General features: G+C 40.6%; 1 protein-coding gene across 21 annotated transcripts in view; it reads right to left on the bottom strand.

Annotated features, from left to right (window-relative positions):
- Positions 1 to 20,128, bottom strand: part of ZNF45 (zinc finger protein 45) — a 32,452-nt gene that overhangs the window by 7,801 nt on the left and 4,523 nt on the right. For 3 of the 21 annotated variants that reach the window (XM_082368385.1, XM_082368374.1, XM_082368377.1), the window contains 4 exons: positions 11,530 to 11,990; positions 8,389 to 8,470; positions 1,683 to 1,845; positions 273 to 319 (listed from right to left, as the gene is read on the bottom strand). In XM_082368385.1, coding sequence (XP_082224511.1) covers positions 273 to 319; positions 1,683 to 1,689 — 54 coding nt within the window. In that variant the 5' untranslated portion in view covers positions 1,690 to 1,845; positions 8,389 to 8,470; positions 11,530 to 11,990. Of the gene's footprint in view, positions 1 to 272; positions 1,846 to 4,187; positions 4,224 to 8,388; positions 8,471 to 10,344; positions 10,364 to 11,529; positions 11,991 to 20,128 lie in introns of those variants that run through there. The other 18 variants (XM_082368380.1, XM_082368386.1, XM_082368389.1 and 15 more) reach the window with 17 other exon arrangements.

Below are 20,128 nucleotides of genomic sequence, written 5' to 3'. Positions count from 1 at the left end.
GTAAGGGAAACAGTAATAACGTGAGAGATTTTTTTCGTTGCTATTGACTTTTTCTGTTCTACTCTTATTTGTGAAATTACAAAAGGTGATAAAACAACAAAAATAAATCAAACAAGAATAAAAAGTAGGGATCATTCGGCCCTCTTCTTGGGAAGAGTTTCCCAAACGCCTACTGTTCTCTTTAATCTTTCCCAAGAAAGAGAAATAGGATGTGTCTTATCACTGAGAAATGAGGTGACAAGTTAACACCTAGAAGGGCAAGCCCAACTCACCTTGAACTTGGTCATTTTGCCCTCCTCCTTCTGGGGAAGCGCTGAGTCTTGGGCAGGCACAACGGGGGAAGGAGGAAAAAAGCCGTCAGAGTCTGGCCAAGGGTGTCACTGACCCACATGGCTGCTTACTGTGAAGCAGCAACAGTGCCGCTTCCTCAGGGTGGCCTGATACGCAAAGCCTGGGCTGGATTCCAGATGCTACTCACCCCTTCAGCCAAGAGCCCCTGGGCAGTGAACGAGCCACCCAACCACACACAGTGGCCCTCAAACAACTTCATGTAGCTCTCAGGGTATGATTCTGATTCTGGGGAGGGCGGAAATTGAGAGTAAAGTACCCAGGTTAAGAGAGTAATTTCTCGGGCCAAATGTCTAGGTTCATGAAACTGTGACGTATTAGCTGTGAAATCTTAGACAAATTATTAGTATCTCTGTGCTTCAATTCTTCCATCTGTAAAAATGGAGGGATTAACAACGGCTATCTCATAGGATTGTTGTAAGAATTAAATAAGTAGGCAGAAAGTTCAAAGAACACTTTCAGGGCACCTTATTTCTCAGTAGCAGCAGAAAGCAGGTAATATTCAGTAACATAAAACTTGTCCTCACAAATAGCTTCAATGGAGCCTTAAAAGGCTGTTGCTTTGTTGTATGAAAATCACCTTTAGCCTCTGCAATATCTGTTATTCTCTCTTGGTTTGTCATATTTAATTTGATGCCTTTGCAGTAATATTTAAGATTACATTGATTTTTTTTTCCTGTGTAAAATATACATCACATAAAATTTTCCATTTTAACCATTTTTTAGGTGTAGAGTTCGTTAAGTGCGTTCATATTGTTGTGAATCATCACCACTAACAATCTCCACAACTTTTTCACCATCCCAAACTGAAACTCTGTACCTATTAAACACTAACTCTCCGTTCCCTTTCCCCTCGGTCCCGGGTAACCACTATTCTACTTTCTCTATGAATCTGATATTGTGGATGACGGCTTTTTCAAAGATGTAAGACCTTGATAATTTGAATTTGTTAACAATAGGGCCTTAAAAACACTCTTATCATGGAGATGAAGAAAAATTAATAGAATCCTGTGATTTAACAGTAAGTTAGTCAACATGCCACTTAAATTAACAAGCTAATCATAGTAATGATAAAAACAACAAAAACGGCAATGTTTAACATTACATAAGCACTAAGTACGTGTTAGGGACCTTGAGAAGCACTTGGCACGCATTGTTCCACTAAGGTACCTCCCACACACCTGTGAAGAAGCTAGGGGTGTACTAGCCGTGTGACTCCAGTCTGATCACCTCCACCTCTGTGCCTCTCCTCAACTATAACAAGGAGAGAAAAAGAATGTCAGCCCTAGGGTTACTGTGGTAGATGAATGAGCTAAATGCCCTTGGCATTGTACCTGGCATTTTACCAAGTTCTTAATAAATGATGACGATGACAACTGTTGTTCCCACGTAACAGATGAGGAAGCCGAGGCTTGGTGAGGTCAAGGGGCAGGGGCGGAACCTGAATCCAGCTCTCACAAAGAAGCCAGTCTTCTAGATCTTGTCTCTCTGCTGCTTCTAAAGAAAAAAATAAACAGATGGGAGTCTGAGGTCTCATGCAGAGAGAAACGAGAGCTTGAGAGCTAGGGATAAAAGACTGACATAGAAACAGGGAGAGGACTCTGAAGCCAGAGGATCTGCTTGAAGGAGATGAGAATAGGGTTGGGAAGGATGTAGGCTCTAGAATCAGACCCCCAGTATTTGAATCCTGGCACCTCCAACTTGCTACTACTTAGTCCCAAGGTCTGATCTATAAATTAGGGATGGTTATAATAATAACAATGATTATTATAATTATATAATTATAATACAATATATTATAATTATATAGTATATAGATATATAGTATAATATATTTATATAATAATATAATGATATATAATATAGTAATATAATTATAATAATACCAACCTCATAGGAAGGTTAGTCAGTCTAAGTGACTCTACATAAAACATGTGGAACAGTATCTGGCAGCTTAAACATTCACTAGGGCTGCTTTACATGAAATAGTCAAGGAAGCTCTTCCTTGGGGTGGCTGCAACCGCATACGGCTTGATGAGCAGACGTGGGCAGGATTCCAGACGCCACTTACGCCTTCAACCGAGAGCCCCGGTGCAGTGAACGACCTGCCCAACCACACACAGTGGCCCTAATACAAGTTCTCGTAGCTGTCAGAGTATGATTCTGATTCTGGGGAGTGTGCAAATTGAGAGTAAAATATCCAGATTAAGAGATTAGTATTAGTTAATTATTGGTTCATTAATTACTTATTAGTTTATTATTATTATTAGCTAGTCCTACTCCAGATAGAAGAACCCTGTATGGAAAAGGGCAGTGTAAAACTTTCCAATCTTAGAAGAGATACCCTTGCAGAATTTGGAATTCACCTTGTTCTGACTCTGTATTTGTCCAGTGACTTCTGCTCAGTAAGAAGTGTTTTACAGGGAGATCTTTCCACTACCTCTGTGGAAAGGGGATCATCAGTAAATCACTATCTGTTTTGGGATTAATACTAACTCAGCTTTACATCCCAAGCACCTAAAGCAGTGCCTGTAACACAGTGATCACTTAGCAGTCAGTGTCAATGTCAGTGTCCTGACACATAAGCCCCCCCCATACAGGTTCATTCCAGCAGAGGCACATAAAAAGACTAGACTAGTTGGTCAAAGGTTTCTTTGAGAGGCAAAATTCTGAGGCTGGTCCCACTTGGGAGGATTTGGAGAGCGGGGGTTTTATTTCCAAGTTTTTCTTCTAGGTCTTCCACTATATTTGCAAGATCAAGGTCATCTTTGGAAGGAAAAGGGCCTCTGGATTTTTAATACTATCTTAGGAAGGTGATTCCCACTCTTCAAAGTCAATGTCTAAAGAGACTCCTGTTACAAAATCCACAGTGTGTGTCCATCAAAACACTGAGAATGACAACTATTTAATTGCCTGCATGATTAGCACTAGACAGGATAACTTGTTAACTCTTCATTAAAAAATGAGTGTATTAATTCAATGAACATTTATGGAAATCAGACTAAAAGATACGACTACTCAAGTTCACAGTCTAGTGATTAGGAAACCAGCAATCGCCCTGCACATTGCTAAGTACCAGGGTAGTGAACTGGGTACTTTAGAAGCGCAAGTCATGGGCCTTGGGGTCCACACTTGTTTGGAGCAGGTTCTACATCAATGTGGCTTGATCTGAGCCCTGGAGGATGACTGAGTTCTATTAGCCAGAGAGAAGCAGAATCTCTGAAAAAGCTCAAGAGAACAAATGTTACAACTGTAAGTGAACACAAACAAGAGGCAGAAAAAGCTGGGCAGGAAGGCAGGATTCAAACCATAATGACGGGTGTCCCAGTTTACCGGCAAGTCAGCAGGAAAGCAGCAAAGGAAGGGAGAGTCAGAAGATTCCTTTGGTGTTGGAAACAGATCACTCTCCCAGCAGATGGGAGATCTGAGGGGAAGGGGCTGGGGCCAGGGAGACTGCTACCAGGGCCACACCAAGAATCACGTCCTTCTTTATTTGAATGCCACCTCCTCAGACAGTTCCTCCCTACAGAGAATTTCAATCTCCTAATGACATCCCAACACTTCTGACCCCCCATCCCTGCTTAATTCTTTTCTCTTTAGCACGTATCACTCTTTAACATCCTACTAGGTATTTTGCTCATTTACATTCATCACATCTGTCCCGCAGGGAGTTTTGTTTCTTGCTGTGTCCCCAATACCTAGGATGCTGCCACAGGCGCTTGCCAGGAACTCAACAAAGATTCACAGAATGACTGCTGGAATGAAGAACTGAAAGACGCACCATGTAGATCAGGGCCTCGTGATTTATCTCCCGAATCATTCATTCAAAATATACTTACTGAGAGCCTGCTCTGTGCCAGCCAAGGAGCCTAGATCTGAAAGATACAGCAGTGAACAAAGCAGGCAAAGACCTTGATCTCATGGAGCTGATAGTATAATGGGGTACAAGGGCAGTAACACACTGATATTATAGTGAGAGATGCTTTTAAGAAGAATAAGGCAGGGTAAAGGTATAGGAAGAGGTGGAAGGAGGGGCTGGTACAGACTAAGTTTTTGTCATGGAAGGCTTCTCTCACCTTTGAGCAGAGACCTGAACTAAGGCAGACAGAGCCATGCAGGTATATGATATCTGAAGGACGAGTAATTAAGCCAGAGGGAAACAGAAAATATTTTTTGTTAAAAAGTCCTGAGTCAGTTCTCACTACCAGTGCGTCTCAAATTTTAATGTTCCATGAATCAACCAGGGACCCTGCCAAGATAGAGGGTCCTCTGTCTCACCCCCAGAAATTCTAAATCAGGAGATCAAGGATGGGGACGAAGAATCTACATTTCTACTAAGATGCCAGGTGATGATACTGTTGGTCCCTGGATCACAATTTGAGTAGCATCAGTCAAAAACAGCTCTCTTGGGACTTCCCTGGTGGCGCAGTGGTTAAGAATCCACCTGCCAATGCAGGGGACACGGGTTCGAGCCCTGGTCCGGGAAGATCCCACATGTCAAGGAGCAACTAAGCCGTGTGCCACAACTACTGAGCCTGCGCTCTAGAGCCCACAAGCCACAACTACTAAGCCTGCGTGCCACAACTACTGAGCCCACGTGCCTAGAGCCCATGCTGCACAACACGAGAAGCCACCGCAATGAGAAGCCCGTGCACCGCAAAGAAGAGTAGCCCCCGCCCGCCGCAACTAGAGAAAGCCTGCGTGCAGCAACGAAGACCCAACACAGCCAAAAATAAATAAATAAATTCATTAAAAAAAAAAAAAAAAAAAGCTCAGACCTTATCCAAAACTAACTAAATCAGAATCTGTGGAGGTGGGTTGCTGATAGCTGCATTTTTGCCCCCCTCCCACCATCCCAGGCTATGATTTCATTGTCCAGTCAGGACACTGCACCAGGCAATGAACCCCAGGCAAAATGACACCGAGGCCTATGCCCTTGACCAATATGCAGTGGTTCTCAAACTCTGGTGTGCATCTCTATTTTAAGGCCTAAATTCCAAGCGCTACCAAGACATCTCTGAGCCTCACAGGGCCCAGAAGGCCCAGCCATGAGTTCCTCTGCTCTCTCCAGATACGGCCCTTTCCCCTGGGAAGAGGTGCCCCATCCAGCTAGTTCCTCTATGGATTAACCATGTTTTTAGATTCTGTATTAGCTGTTTGACATCTGTGATTACTAACCTCTTCCTAAGTCTGTTGAATCACAAGGCCAGACTGTCGACCACAGTTATTTACACATTCCCTGCAAGCCAGTTTTCGAGGGCACAAGAGGGTCATAATATAATCCGCCCAATCACTGCCCTCTGACCTGCCTGTTCTCACTTAGTGCCCAACAGGGGATGTCTCCACCTAGTTCCTTCCCGCCACTATAGTCACAAAGGCACGGTCCTCTCTCCCTGCTCCCCGACCCCTGCATGTGACAGGATTCGTGTGGCCCTCGGTGGCATGCTGTGTCTCTTGTTCCTGGGGGACTTGTAAGTACTAAAACCTTTCTTTCTCAATCACCTCTCCACGTTGTATTCGGTCACCTTTATAAATGAAGACCTGACACAGTTCACTCCATCAGCTGGACCAGCCTCACCCACTGAGTCCTCAGCCTACCAGGTTTCATCTCTGTGCCAGCTGCGAAATTGTTCAAAGAAGCCTATCACGTCCTCCTGCCGGAAGCAAGGTCACCCTACCCTCTGTTCACTACCGAGCCTGCCTCCCGCAGCCCCCGCTGCTTCATTCTAGTCCCGAGTGCAGCCCTGGGCGGCCCGGCACAGCAGGCAGCGTCCTCCTCCCGCAGGCTGTGAGTATGTGACAACTAAACTGCTGCCAATCGCAGCTGGCCGGTGTGGCCACCTCATACTGTTTAGGACAAGGACTTCTCCTTCCTAAACCGGGTGAAAAGGAAGTGACTGGAACAGCATCAGAATCATCCAGAGAGCTAAGAAAGAACACAGAAGCCTAGACTCATTGAAATAGTAAAAGGACTGGGTCTTTAGAGATTTTACCAGGTTCCCCAGGTGATTCTAATATGACCAAAGTCTGGGAACCACTGCGCTATTCTATGCTGCCTCTCAAGGAGTTATCCGAGCTGCCCAAGAATAGCCGGGAAGCCCAGGGTAGGGCTAGGCCTGGTACTCAGGCCTCCTGATGACCAGCTCCCTGCTCCTCTCCATTGTAAGATGCCCTTGGAGGTCTAAGAGGCAAGAGTAACTTGTAAATGCCCCCTGGACGCAAATCCTCAGAGGGAAAAGGGAGGCTTCCATTTAAAGCAGTGCCGTCCAACAGAAATATAATGCAAGCTACGTGGGTAATTTAAATGTTTCTAGCAGCTACATTAAAAAATGTAAAAGGAAGTGAGCTTAATTTTAACAATATATTTTATTTAACCCAACATATCCAAAATATTACTACTTCAACCTGCAATCAATATAAAAATTATTGAGATCTTTTACATTCCTTTTCAGTGCTTGAAATCCCTTGTGTGTCTGACACTTGCAGTACATCTCAGCACCAGCCACATCTCAAGAGCTCAATGGTCTCATGTGGCCAATGGCTACGATACTGGCTGGTGCAGACTTAGACCTTTTTAAAGCAATAGAGACCATATAATCATCCCCCAGGGACTCACTAGGTTCAAAAGACAGCCAATTATGTTAGTTGTAAGTTTCAACAATGGTTATTACTGAAACTATTCATTTTTGTTCAACTGTATGGTAGAACTGAAGCATTAAAAGAATAAGGTAGGGGAGAACAGAATACCCTAAAATATGCTTTGCCCTTTTAATAACTCACTGCATTTTTCATATTGCATACTCCCCTGTAATAAATAAAGGACAACTCTAGTCTGTAATACATAGAGGAGGTACTATGTGCCAGGCACTATTTCAAGCACTTTCCATATCATATCCCCTTTAATCTTCACAAAAACTTTAGGAGGTAGGCATTAATTTTGTGGTAGGTATTAATATTGTGACGTAAGAAAAGTTAGGCACAGACAAGTTAAGTAAGTTGCCCAAGGTCATCCAGTCACAAAGTGCTGGAGCCATGTTTCAAACCCAGCGGCTGAGGTCTGATCCTGGCTCTGCCCCTTGCTGACTGTGCAACCAGGTCATTTATTCAATTGTCTACAACTGTTTCTTCCCTTTATTTATTTATTTGGCCATGCCGCGCAGCTTGCGGGATCTTAGTTCCCTGACCAGGGATCGAACCCACGCCCTCAGCAGTGAAAGTGTGGAGTCCTAACCACTAGACTGCCAGGGAATTCCCTGCTTCTTCCTTTTAAAAATGAGAATAATGATAGCATTGTGATGAAAGAAAAATGAGTCAGTGCACATACAGCATTGGAAATTCACTGAGTCACAAAAGGTGTCCAACAAATGTCAGCTATTCTCATCATCTCCATCATGTTCCCTACGTATTAAACAAAAATTTGAACATTAACATCGACTGGAAAACAAACTTATGGTTACCAAAGGGGAAGGGGGGGAAAAATTAGGAGCTTGGGGTAAATATATTCATGCTACTATGTATAAAATATATCACCAACAAGGACCTACTGTACAGCTCAGGGAACTATACTCAGTTTCTAGTAATAACTTATAATGGAAAAGAATATGAAAAAGAATATATACATATATGTATAACTGAATAACCTTGCTGTACACCAGAAACTAACACAACATTGTATATCAACTATACTTCAATTAAAAAAAGAAAAAAAAAAGGGTGGATTCTTTTTAAATGTATATATACACACATGTATAACTGAATCACTGGCTGTACACCTGAAACTAACATGACACTGTAAATCGACTATACTTCAATTTTTTAAAAGAATTCATTTGTTTCCAAGGAAATTTGTTTTAGAGCATGACGATACTAGGCATGATCATACATTAACTTTTGAACGCTCCGAAAAAGTTGGTGGATTCTACATCTCCCCAAAAGTAAGTGAGGTATCAGACAAGGCATATGGTTATAGACTGTCGTTCTATTTTTGTTCTCTAATCACAGGCTGTAGCCCTTTTGGGCAGCTGCATGAATCACACTTACTGAACAACTCCTCTCTGCCGACCCCGTGCCGGGCACTCCGAGAAGAATATGACCAGATCCATGAATCAGAGGACCCTGTAGCCTAACAGGAGAGAGAGATGAAACTGAGAGTTACATGCCCTATGGCAAGTGCAACTCCAAAGGAGCAAAGGAAATTCATCATTTTCCTTCCATAACTGCAACTCTTTCTAAATTTTTCATATAAATAACATTCTCCAAGTTGCCATGTGTGAAAATCTTAGAGTTGCTGTTTATACCTGTTATGGGCTGAACTGTGACCCCCCCAGCCCCAAACTCATACATTAAACTCCTAATCTCCAGGACCTCAGAATGTGATTGTATTTGGAGATGGGCATTTAAAGAGGTGACTAAGTTAAAATGAGGTCATTAGGGTGGGCCCTAAATCAATCTGACTGGTGTCCTTCTAAGAAGAAATTCAGACACAAACAGGGACAGCAGGGACATGCACACGCACACAAAGGAAAGACCGGGAGGACACAGCAAGAAGGCGGCCATCTACAAGCCAAGGAGAGAGGCCTCAGAAGAAACGAAACCTGCTGATACCTTGAGCTTGGACTCCCAGCTCCAGAACTGTAAGAAAATTAATTTCTGTTGTTTAAGCCACCCAGGCTGTAATAGCTTGTTCCAGCAGCCTTAGCAAACTAATACAATCTCCCCTCCCTTGGTCTTCGTACATAAACAACTTATAATAATTAATTTTTAAGTCCTACTAACTCAACATCTGGGTTTGCTTTAAAATACTCAATGGGAAAAATGTGTGCATGGGGAGAGGGAGATGCAACAAGATTAGTAAGGACTGAAGCAGGGTGACTGTTACACAGGAATTCATTACATTGATATTATACTTTGGGTTGTCTGGAAATTTCCAGAATTAAGAGTTAAGGATATGGGGCTTCCCTGGTGGCACAGTGGTTAAGAATCTGCCTGCCAATGCAGGGGACACGGGTTCAAGCCCTGGTCCCCGAGGATCACACATGCTGCGGAGAAACTAAGCCTGTGAGCCACAACTACTGAGTCTGTGCTCTAGAGCCCACGAGCCACAACTACTGAGCCCGTGCACCACAACTACTGAAGTCCATGTGCCTAGAGCCCGTGCTGTGCAACAAGAGAAGCCACCACAATGTAAAGCCCACGAACCGCAACTAGAGAAAGCCTGTGCGCAGCAACGAAGACCCAACACAGCCAAAAATAAATAAATTAATTAAATTTACAAAAATAAAGAGTTAAGGATATGAATAATCTGATAACAATTTTGTATAACATAAATACACACTGAAAACTGATAAACAGAAATACACTGAAATGTTAATAATCATCTATATCCTATATATCTATGTCCTATATATGCCATACATATACTATACGTTATAACATATACATCTATATTGGTAATTCTTAATGTTTTTCATTACATCATATCTCTACATTTTCTGAATTCTCTACAATGAATGTGCATTTCTTGTATAATCGGAATATAAACTATAAATATTACTTAAAATAAGATTAAATGAGAATGCTTTCCATTTTTTTTTAATGTATTTACTTTTATTATTTATTTTATTTTTGGCTGCGTTGGGTCTTCGTTGCTGTGCGTGGGCTTTCTCTAGTTGAGGCGAGTGGGGGCTACTCTTCATTGCGGTGTGCAGGCTTCTCATTGCGGTGGCTTCTCCTGTTGCACAGCACGGGCTCTAGGCACGCGGGCTCAGTAGTTGTGGCTCGCGGGCTCTAGAGCACAGGCTCAGTAGTCGTGGCGCATGGGCTTAGTTGCTCCACGGCATGTGGGATCCTCCCGGACCAGGGCTCAAACCCGTGTCCTCTGCTTTGGTAGGCGGATTCGTAACCACTGCGCCACCAGGGAAGCCCTCACATTTTTATAAAGACACCCAAACTCACTAACCCTGCTTTCAAATCCTCTACAATAAAATTCCAACCTACCTCCACAACTTGATGCCAAATGCCTCCTCTGCAGCCAGTTTCCTATGGTTGAATATTTCGATAGACTGTTTTTCTATTTTGTTTCCTAATTCCAATTTGGGGATTTTAAACTAGGGGACCAAGGATATCCAAAGATATAAGGAACGCAAGTCCTAGACTCAAATCCCACTGCTCTTAAGTAACTTATGCTCTCTCTATCTCCATTTCGTCATCTGAAATAGAGGTAATAAAAGTATTCACTTCATAGGGCCTGGTGAAGGTTAAATGTACTAATTTTTATAAAGCCCTTAGGATGAGACTTAGGACTCAATGTTTGACTATTTTGATTACCACTCATGCCCTGTACACGATCTACATATTTTCACAATTATTTAACAGTAACTGAACGCTTCTGTAGCAGAAATATTTACTAATGAATAAAATACCTTCTACCACTGGAACAGAAAAGGAAGATGCTAAGTCCTGCCACGGTGGGGCTCTGCTACCAGAAGCCCTGGGCTCACTCCTCTCTTTTCTACAGCCCCCCTTTTCAGATGCCAGGGCAGGAGAAGGAAAGGAGGCTGGGAGATACGACTTTGTGGTCCTGGGAAAACTACAGCGGGTATCTGTGGGTGACCCACATTTTCTTTAAAAACGGGTCAGAAGTCGTCCAGGCACAGCCTCCTTTCCCGCAGGGATCAGAAAGAAGAGCCAGTGGCATTTCGAGGAGCTTCCACCGAAAGCGATGCTTTTCTGATTATCATATCATTAACATTAACAGCTGACACCTTGCCACACACCTGATCTGTCCCAAACATTTCTCTTGTATAAGGCAGGTACTCGTAATATCCCTTTTTACAGAAAAGGAAACCAAGGCACAGAAAGATTAAATTCTCATCCAACCTTATGTCGCTAAGAAGTAACAGAGCGTGTGGAAAGAAGGTGCTGGGGGGAGGCGGGTTGGAAGGCAAAGAGCCCGGGAGACAAACTGCCGATTTCGGTCCGCCTACAATCCGAGGACTTACGAACCGCCGCAAACGCAGAGAATCGGGCCAGGGGAAGGAAAACGGCTGCCCCCGCCCCTCCACCCCGCCTTCTGCCGCAGGTCGAGGCTTTTCTGCCCTGTGACCGAGGACCGAGGCCGGCTGATCCCAGGACCAGATCAGAAAAGTTAAAAGAAACCACAGGCTCCCAAAGATCACTCACCTCCCTGAGAGAACCGAAGGCCGCAATCGCAATCTCCTGAAGCGGAAACACCTCCGACTACGCGGAGCTCCTGGACTACATTTCCCAGCATCCCCGAGAGGAACAAGAGCCGCTGCCCCGCCCCCCGGGGCGAAAGTGCCGACTCCAACATCGACGGCCTGAATCGAATTTCCCAGAATCCACGAAAGGAGCGGCTTCGTATTCTCGCCCTCCGGTATCCGAAATGCCTCCAAACACGCACAGCACTGGATTGTACTCTATTTCCCCAGCGACGCGATGAACACATCCGCGCTTTCCTGGAGCGGAAGTGCCCCAATCACAGGAAGCGTCGAGACTACACGTCCCAGAATCCTCTGTAGGGCTGAGCTTCCCGCCTATCTGCAATTTTATTTTTGAATCAGCAGGTGGAGTCTTGGGGCGCTTGTAGAACTTGGCTTGCGTTTTCTTTTTCTCATTGTTCCCTGACAGAAATTGGAAATATAAATGGAAAAGTAAATGGAAAATAATTATAAAGCCGTGCTATGCGTGAGGTAAAAATAGAGATCGTAAAAGGGACGGGCTGAGCTATAATGAACAATCTTCTTTACTACCTGGACCTGGAGTCACCTTTGACCAAGAACCCATAAAAAGGAGGTGCAACCAATGGGAGATGAAAGAGAAGCAGCAAAATTCTCCGCTTTTCCTTTACTTTGGTTTTCTTGCATTGTTAGGGAATTGGAGAAAATATTACAGTATTTAATACCACCCTACATAATATTTCGGAAAAGTTATTCTTTGAGTTCCAATTAAGAAATCACACCATGTAATTCGTATTCCTTTTTAACGGAAATATAATTGATATATAACATTGTGTAAGTTTAAGGTATACAACATGTTGATTTGATACATTTATTTATTGCAATATGATTACCATCTTAGTGTTAGCTAACACGTCTATCACCTCACCTAATTTTCATGTCTTTTTTGTGGTCAGAATTAGGGTCTAGTCCCTTAGCAACTTTGAAGTTTATAATACAGTAGTATTGACTATAATCACTATGCTGTCCATTAGCTCTCCAGGACTTATTTATCTCCTAGTTCCAAATCTGTACCCTTAAACAACGTATCCCATTTCCCCAACCCCCAACGTGTAATATCCATCATTCTACTCTCTGTATTTATGAGTTCGCCTTAAGATTCAACATATAAGTGATATCATACAGTATCCCTTTATCTGAATTAATCTCACTTAGCATAATCCCCTCAAGGTCCACCTACGTTGTTGCAAATATCAGCGTTTCCTTCTTTCTCATGGCTGAATAAATTCCATTGTATATATGCCACAACTCCCTTATCCAGTCATCTGTTCACAAACACTCAGGTTGTTTCCATACTGTGAATAATGCTGAAATAAACATGGGAGTGCATATCCCTCTTCAAATTCCTATTTTCATTTACTTTGAATATATACCCAGAAGTAGAATTGCTGTATCATATGGTAATTCTATTTTTAATTTTTCAAGGAAACTCTATACTGTTTTCCATAATGGATACACCAATTTACATTCCCACCAACGGTGTACAAGGGTTCCCTTATCTCCACATCTTCACCAACACTTGTTATCTCTTGTCTTCCTGATGATAGTCATTCTAACAGGTGTGAGGTGATATCTTATTGAGTTTTTGATTTGTATTTCCATGCTGATTAGTGATGTTGAGCATCTTTTATGTACCTGTTAGCCATTTGTATTTCTTCTCTGGAAAAATGTCTATTTAATTCTTATGCCCTTTTTAAAAACAATGGACTGTTTGGGTTTTTTGGCTATTGAGTTGTATGAGTTCTTTACATATTTTGGATGTTAACCCCTTATCTGATATATGCTTTGAAAATATTTTCTCCCATTCCATAAGTTGCCTTTTCATTTTTAAAAGTATTTCTTTTCCTGTACAGAAGCTTTTCAGTTTGATGTAGTCCCACTTGTTGATTTTTACTTTTGTTGCTTGTGCTTTTTGTGTCATATCCAAAAAATAATTGCCTGGTCCAATGTCAAAGAATTTTTTCCCTGTGTTTTCTTTTAGAAGTTTTAGGGCATCAGGTCTTACATTTAAGTCTTTAATCCATTTCAAGATAACTTTTGTGAGTGGTTTAAGATAGAGGTCAAATTTCATTTTTCTGCATGTGGTTATCCGTTTTTTGAAGAGGCTATAATTTTCCTATTGAGTGTTCTTGACTCCCTTGTCAAGTATTAGTTGACTGTATATGCAGGGGCTTATTTCTGGGCTCTTGATTCCATTCCATTGGTCTATGTGTCTAACTTTATGTCAGGACTACACTGTTTTAATTACTATATCTTTGTAGTATAGTTTGAAATTAGGAAGTGTGATGCTTCTGGCTTTGCTCTTCTTTCTTCTGATAGCTTTGGCTATTAGGGGTCTTTTGTGGTTCCACACAAAGTTTTAGAATTTTTTTTTCTATTTCTGTGAAATATGCCATTGGAATTTTGATGGGGATTGCATTGAATCTATAGATGGCTTTGGGTAGTAGGAACATTCTAATGATATTAATTCTTCTGGTCCAAGTACACAGGATATTTTTCTGTTTATTTGTGTCTTCAATTTCTTCCATCAAAGTCTTATCATTTTCAGTATACAAGTCTTTCATCTCCTTATTTAAATTTATTCCTAAGTATTTTATTGTTTTGATGATATTGTGAATGGAATTATTTTATTTCTTTTTTAGACACTTTGTTGTTACTGTATAAAAAAGCAACTGATTTTTGCACGTTAATTTTGTATTGTTCAACTTTACAGAATTCGTTGATCAGTTCTAACAGTTTTGGGGTGTAGTCTTTAGGATTTTCTATATGTATAAAAGCATATCATCTGCAAACAAAGGCAATTTTATTTCTTCCTCTCTGATTTGGATGCCTTTTAATTTCTTTATATTTTCTGATTGTTCTGCTGGGACTTCCAGTACTATGTTGAGTAGCAGTGGTGAGAGGGCACCCTTGTTTTGTTCCTGTTCTTAGAGGAAAAGCTTTCAACCTTTAACCATTGAGTATTATGTTAGCTCTGGGTATGATGTATATGGCTTCTATTATGTTGAGATATGTTCCATCTATACCAACTTGTTGAGAGTTTTTATCATGAAAGGATGTTGTATTGTCAAATGCTTTTTCTGCATCTCTTTAGATGGTCCTGTGATTTTTATCTTTCATACTGTTAATGTGATGTAATGTGGTACACACTGCATATTTTTACAAAATATTTATTTATTTTGGCTGTGCCAGGTCTTAGTTGTGGCACACGGGATCTTCGTTGTGGTATGCAGACTTCTTACTTGTGGCATGCATGCGGGATCTAGTTCCCTGACCAGAGATTGAACTCGGGCCCCCTGCATTGGGAGCGCAGAGTACTACCCACTGGACCACCAGGGAAGTCCCCACATTGTGTATGTTCAACCATCCTTGTATCCCAAGGAAAAATCCCACTTGGTCATAGTGTATGATCCTTTTAATATGCTGTTGAATTCAGTTTGCTGATATTTTGTTGAGAATTTTTGCATCTATGTTCATCAAGGATATTGGTCTGTAGTTTTCTTTTCTTGTAGTGTCCTTATCTGGCTTTGGTATCAGGGTATTTCTAGGCTTGTAAAATGAGTTTGGGAGTGATCCTTCCTTTTTAATTTTTGGAAGAGTTTGAGAAATATTGGTGTTCATTCTTCATTAAATGTTTGGTAGAATTCACTAGTGAAACCATCTGGTCCTGAGCTTTTCTGTGTTGGGTGGTTTTTGATTACTGATTCCAACTCCTTACTTGTTAGCAGTCTAATTAGATTTTCTATTCCTTTCTGACTTGGTCTTTGTCGGTTGTGTTTCTGAAATCTATCCTTTTCTTCTGGGTTATCCAATTTGTTTGCATGTAATTATTCATACTAGTCATTTATGATTCTATGTATTTCTGTGGTATCAGTTGTAAGGTCTCTGCTGTCATTTCTGATTTTATTTATTTGAGTACTTTTTTTTCTTCATCTAGCAAAAGTTTATCAATTTTATTTATCTTTTAAAAACAGCTCTTAGCTTCATTGATCTTTTCTATTGTTTTTTCTAGTCTCTATTCCATTTATTTCTGCTCTTTGTTTTTTCCTTCCTTTTGCTAACTTTGGGCTTAGTTTGTTCTTCTTTTTCTAGTTTCTGCTGGTGTAAAGTTCAGTTATTTATTTGAGATCTTTTTATTTTCTTAATATAGGTGTTTATTACTAATAACTTCCCTCATAGAATTGTGTTTGCAGCATCCCTTTAGGTTTTGGCATATTGTGTTTCCATTTTCATTCATTTCAAGATATTTTTTGATTTCCTTTTTAATTTCTTCTTTGATCCAGCAGTTGTTCAAAAGTGTGCTGTTTAATTTCCACATATTTGTAGATTTTCCATCGTTCCTCCTGTTATTGATGTCTAGTTTCATACCATTGTGGTTGGAAGAGATACTTGATATAATTTCACTCATATGATTCAAGTTCAACATTTCCTTGTTGAACTATTCATTCAAACAGAAAATCAACATGGAAATGTTGAACTTGAATCATACATTAGACCAAATGAACCCAACATACATATATAGAACATTCCACCCAACAGTAACAGAATACACATTATTCTCAAGAGCACACAGAACAGTCTCCAAGATAGATCATATAATAGGCCACAAAGTAAATCTTAGAAAATCTAAGAGTGAAATCATTCATTAACAAATTATAGTAGCTATAGTTTTTTTTTTTAATTGGGTCTTTATTTTTCCCCTCAGTCTATATGTCTGAGGAGGAGACCACACACGCAGGGGTCTTTCTTTCAGTATATACATATATATTTTTTAAAACTTTTATTTTTTAAAATTTTTATTTATTTATTTATTTATTGGCTGCACCGGGTCTTTGTTGCTGCGCGCAGGCTTTCTCTAGTTGCAGTGAGCGGGGGCTACATTTCATTGCAGTGTGCGGGCTTCTCTTCTCATTGCGGTGGCTTCTCTTGTTGCGGAGCACAGGCTCTAGGCACACGGGCTTCAGTAGTTGTGAGTCGCAGGCCCTAGAACGCAGGCTCAGTATTTGTGGCACAAGGGCTTAGTTGCTCCATGGCATGTGAGATCTTCCCAGACCAGGGCACGAACCTGTGTGCCCTGCATTGGCAGGCGGATTCTTAACCACTTTGCCACCAGGGAAGTCCCTATAGTTATTTTTAATACTCCTGTCCTTTAACCTTTATACTATAGTTAGGTGGTTAACACACTACCATACTACAGTACTAGAGATTCTGAATTTGTACATTTATCTTTGCCAGTGTGTTGTATACTTTCATATTTTCATGTTACTAATTAGCACTGTTTCATTTCAGCTTGAAGAACTCCTTTCAGCATTTTGTGAAGCAGGTCTAGCGGTGATGAATTACCTCCATTTTTGTTTGGGAAAGTATTTCTCCTTCATTTCTGAAAGATAACATTGTCAGAGTATCCTTGGTTTGCAGCTTTTTTCTCTCAGCCTTTCACAGAGGTAAAGTGCCTCTTTATCACATCATATCAAGGATGTACAATCAACAGGATGTATCACTGTTGATGTTGACCTTGACCATCTAGATGAGGTAGGGTTTGTCAGGTTTCTCTATTATAAAATTTCTCTTTTTCCCCCTTTCCATATTGTGCTTTTTGGAAAAAAGTTACTACGCATAGCCCACACTGAGAAAATGAGGAGTTATGGTCCGCCTCCTTGAGGGCAGAGTAGCTACATAAATTATTTAGGAATATTTCATAATTTTAATGCTAGTATAAACAGTGTTTTTACTTTCAATTTCTGATTCTGTGTTTATTTCTCCTTTCAATTTTTGCTTCATGTGTCTTGGAGCTCTGTTGCTAGGGGCATACATAGGACTGATATGTCTTCTTAGTGAATAGGTCCTCTATAATTGTGTAATATCCCACTTTATCCCTAGTGATTTTCCTTGTTCTAAAGTCTAAGATTGTCTGATATTAATGTAACCACAGCAGTTATATTTTTCCTTTATTTTTTATTTTTATTTTTTAAAATTTATTTATTTATTTATTTATGGCTGTGTTGGGTCTTCGTTTCTGTGCTAGGGCTTTCTCTAGTTGTGGCAAGCGGAGGCCACTCTTCATCGTGGTGCGCGGGCCTCTCACTATCGCAGCCTCTCGTGTTGCGGAGCACAGGCTCCAGACGCGCAGGCTCAGTAATTGTGGCTCACGGGCCCAGTTGCTCTGCGGCATGTGGGATCTTCCCAGACCAGGGCTTGAACCTGTGTCCCCTGCATTGGCAGGCAGATTCTCAACCACTGCGCCACCAGGGAAGCCCTATTTTTCCTTTCTAATTGTGATAAAATTTACATAACATAAAATTTACTGTTTTACCCATTTTTAAGTGTACCACTCAGTAGTGTTAAGTATATTCACACTGTTGTGTAACCACAACGACCACCCATCTCCAACTTTTTCATCATCCCATACTGAAACTGTACCCATTAAACAATAACTTTCCATTTTCCCTCCCCTAACCTCTGGTAACTGCTGTTCTACTTCTGTATCAATGTATTTGACTATTCTGAGTACGTCGTGTACTTCCACATTCATATTATTAACCAGAATTCAATATTTACTTATAATAATTTTCTTTTGAGGTAAAACTTACATACAATGAAATGCACAAATCTAAAGTAAACATTTACTAAGTTCTGACTAATGCATTCATTGGTATAAGCCAAATCTCTATCAGGATATAGAACATTACTACCAGCCCACAAAGTTCTCTCATGCCCTTCTAATCAATCCTCACTCCAACTCCACAGGAAGCAACTACTGCTCTCGTTTTCCACCACAGATTACTTTTGCCTGTTTTAGAACATCATAGAAATTGAATCAAAGTGCATACACTCTTTTGATTAATGTATCTTTCACTCAATATATTTTAGATTCATCCATGTTGTTGTATATATATTCTAAGTTCATTCCTTTTTACTGATGAATAGCAGCCCATTGAATGAATAAACCAGTTTGTTTATCCATTCTCTTAAGGATGGACAGCTGTGCTGTTTCCAGGTTTGGGCTATTAGAAATAAAGCAGTGATTGAGCAATCTTGTACAGATCTTTGGGAGAACATATGTTTACTTTCCACTTAAACAAATATTTGACTTGAATTGCTTGGTAAGGGTATGTCTGCATGGTAAATGTTAACAGGGTTAGTTTCATAAGAACATGCCAGACCCTTTTCCAAAATAATTGCAACATTTGACACTCCACCAAAAACATGTGAGATTTATAAATGCTCCAGACAACATTGGTGTTGTCAGTCTTTATAACTTTAGCCATTCTGGTGGGTGTGTAAGGGTATCTCATTGCAATTTTAATTTGGATTTTTCTGGTGTTTAATGAACACCTTTTATGTGTCTATTAGCAATTTGCATATTATTTGGTGCACTCTCTATTGTAATAACTCCATTTTAAAAATATATTTATTTATTTTATTTATTTATTTTTGGCTGCATCAGGTCTTTGTTGCTGCGTGCAGGCTTTCTCTAGTTGTGGCAAGCAGGGGCTACTCTTCATCACGGTGCGCGGGCTTCTCATTGCAGTGGCTTCTCTTATTGTGGAGCACAGGCTCTAGGTGTGCGGGCTTCAGTAGTTTTGGTGCACCGGCTCAGTAGTTGTGACTCGCGGGCTCCAGAGCACAGGCTCAGTAGTTGTGGCGCACAGGCTTAGTTGCTCCTCGGCATGTGGGATCTTCCCAGACCAGGGCTCGAACCTGTGTCCCCTGCACTGGAAGGCAGAGTCTTAACCACTGCACCACCAGGGAAGTCCCTATCATTCTTGATACTGGTAATTTGTGTCTTCTCCTATTTTTCTTTTTTAGTCTGATTATAAGTTTGTCAATTGTATTGATCTTATCAAAGAACCAGGTTTTGGTTTCATTGATTCTCTCTGTTTTTCTTTTTCTATTTAATAAATTTCATTTTAAAACAGCTTGATTGTAATATTATTAACATACCATACAATTCACCCATTTAAAGTGTACAATAGTTTTTAATATATTTACAGAACTGTGCATCCATCACCACAATCTAACTTTAGAACATTTTCATCCCCTTCAAAGTCCCAAACTCATTAGCTATCTTCCCACCCCACCCCCCAACCACAATTCCTGGCCCAAGCAACCAGTAATCTATGTACTATCTCTATAGATTTACACATTCTAGAGGTTTCATATAAATGGAATCACATAATATGTGATTTTTCTGTGATTGGCTTCTTTCACTTAGCGTAATGTTTTCAAGGTTTGTCCATGTTTATAGCATGTATCAATACTTCATTTCTCTTTTAGTATTGAATAATATTCCATTGTGTGGATACACCACATCAGTTGATGCATATTTGGGTTGTCTCCACTTTGGCTATTATGAATATTGCTGAACATTTGTATCCAGAAGCCTGAATATCATACCTAATGGCAGGCAGTATAGGTACTTTATAATAGAGTATTCCCAATTCCTCCTTCTCATCCCTTATAACAATGCTGTCATTCATTTCACTTACTGGTATGCCATAATTACATTATTGTTATTATTA

Source organism: Balaenoptera borealis, assembly GCF_965194805.1.
Source record: "Balaenoptera borealis genome assembly, chromosome: 19".
Lineage (NCBI taxonomy): Eukaryota > Metazoa > Chordata > Mammalia > Artiodactyla > Balaenopteridae > Balaenoptera > Balaenoptera borealis.
The sequence above is the reverse complement of the archived record's forward strand: the minus strand, read 5'-3'. Positions and strand labels throughout refer to the sequence as shown.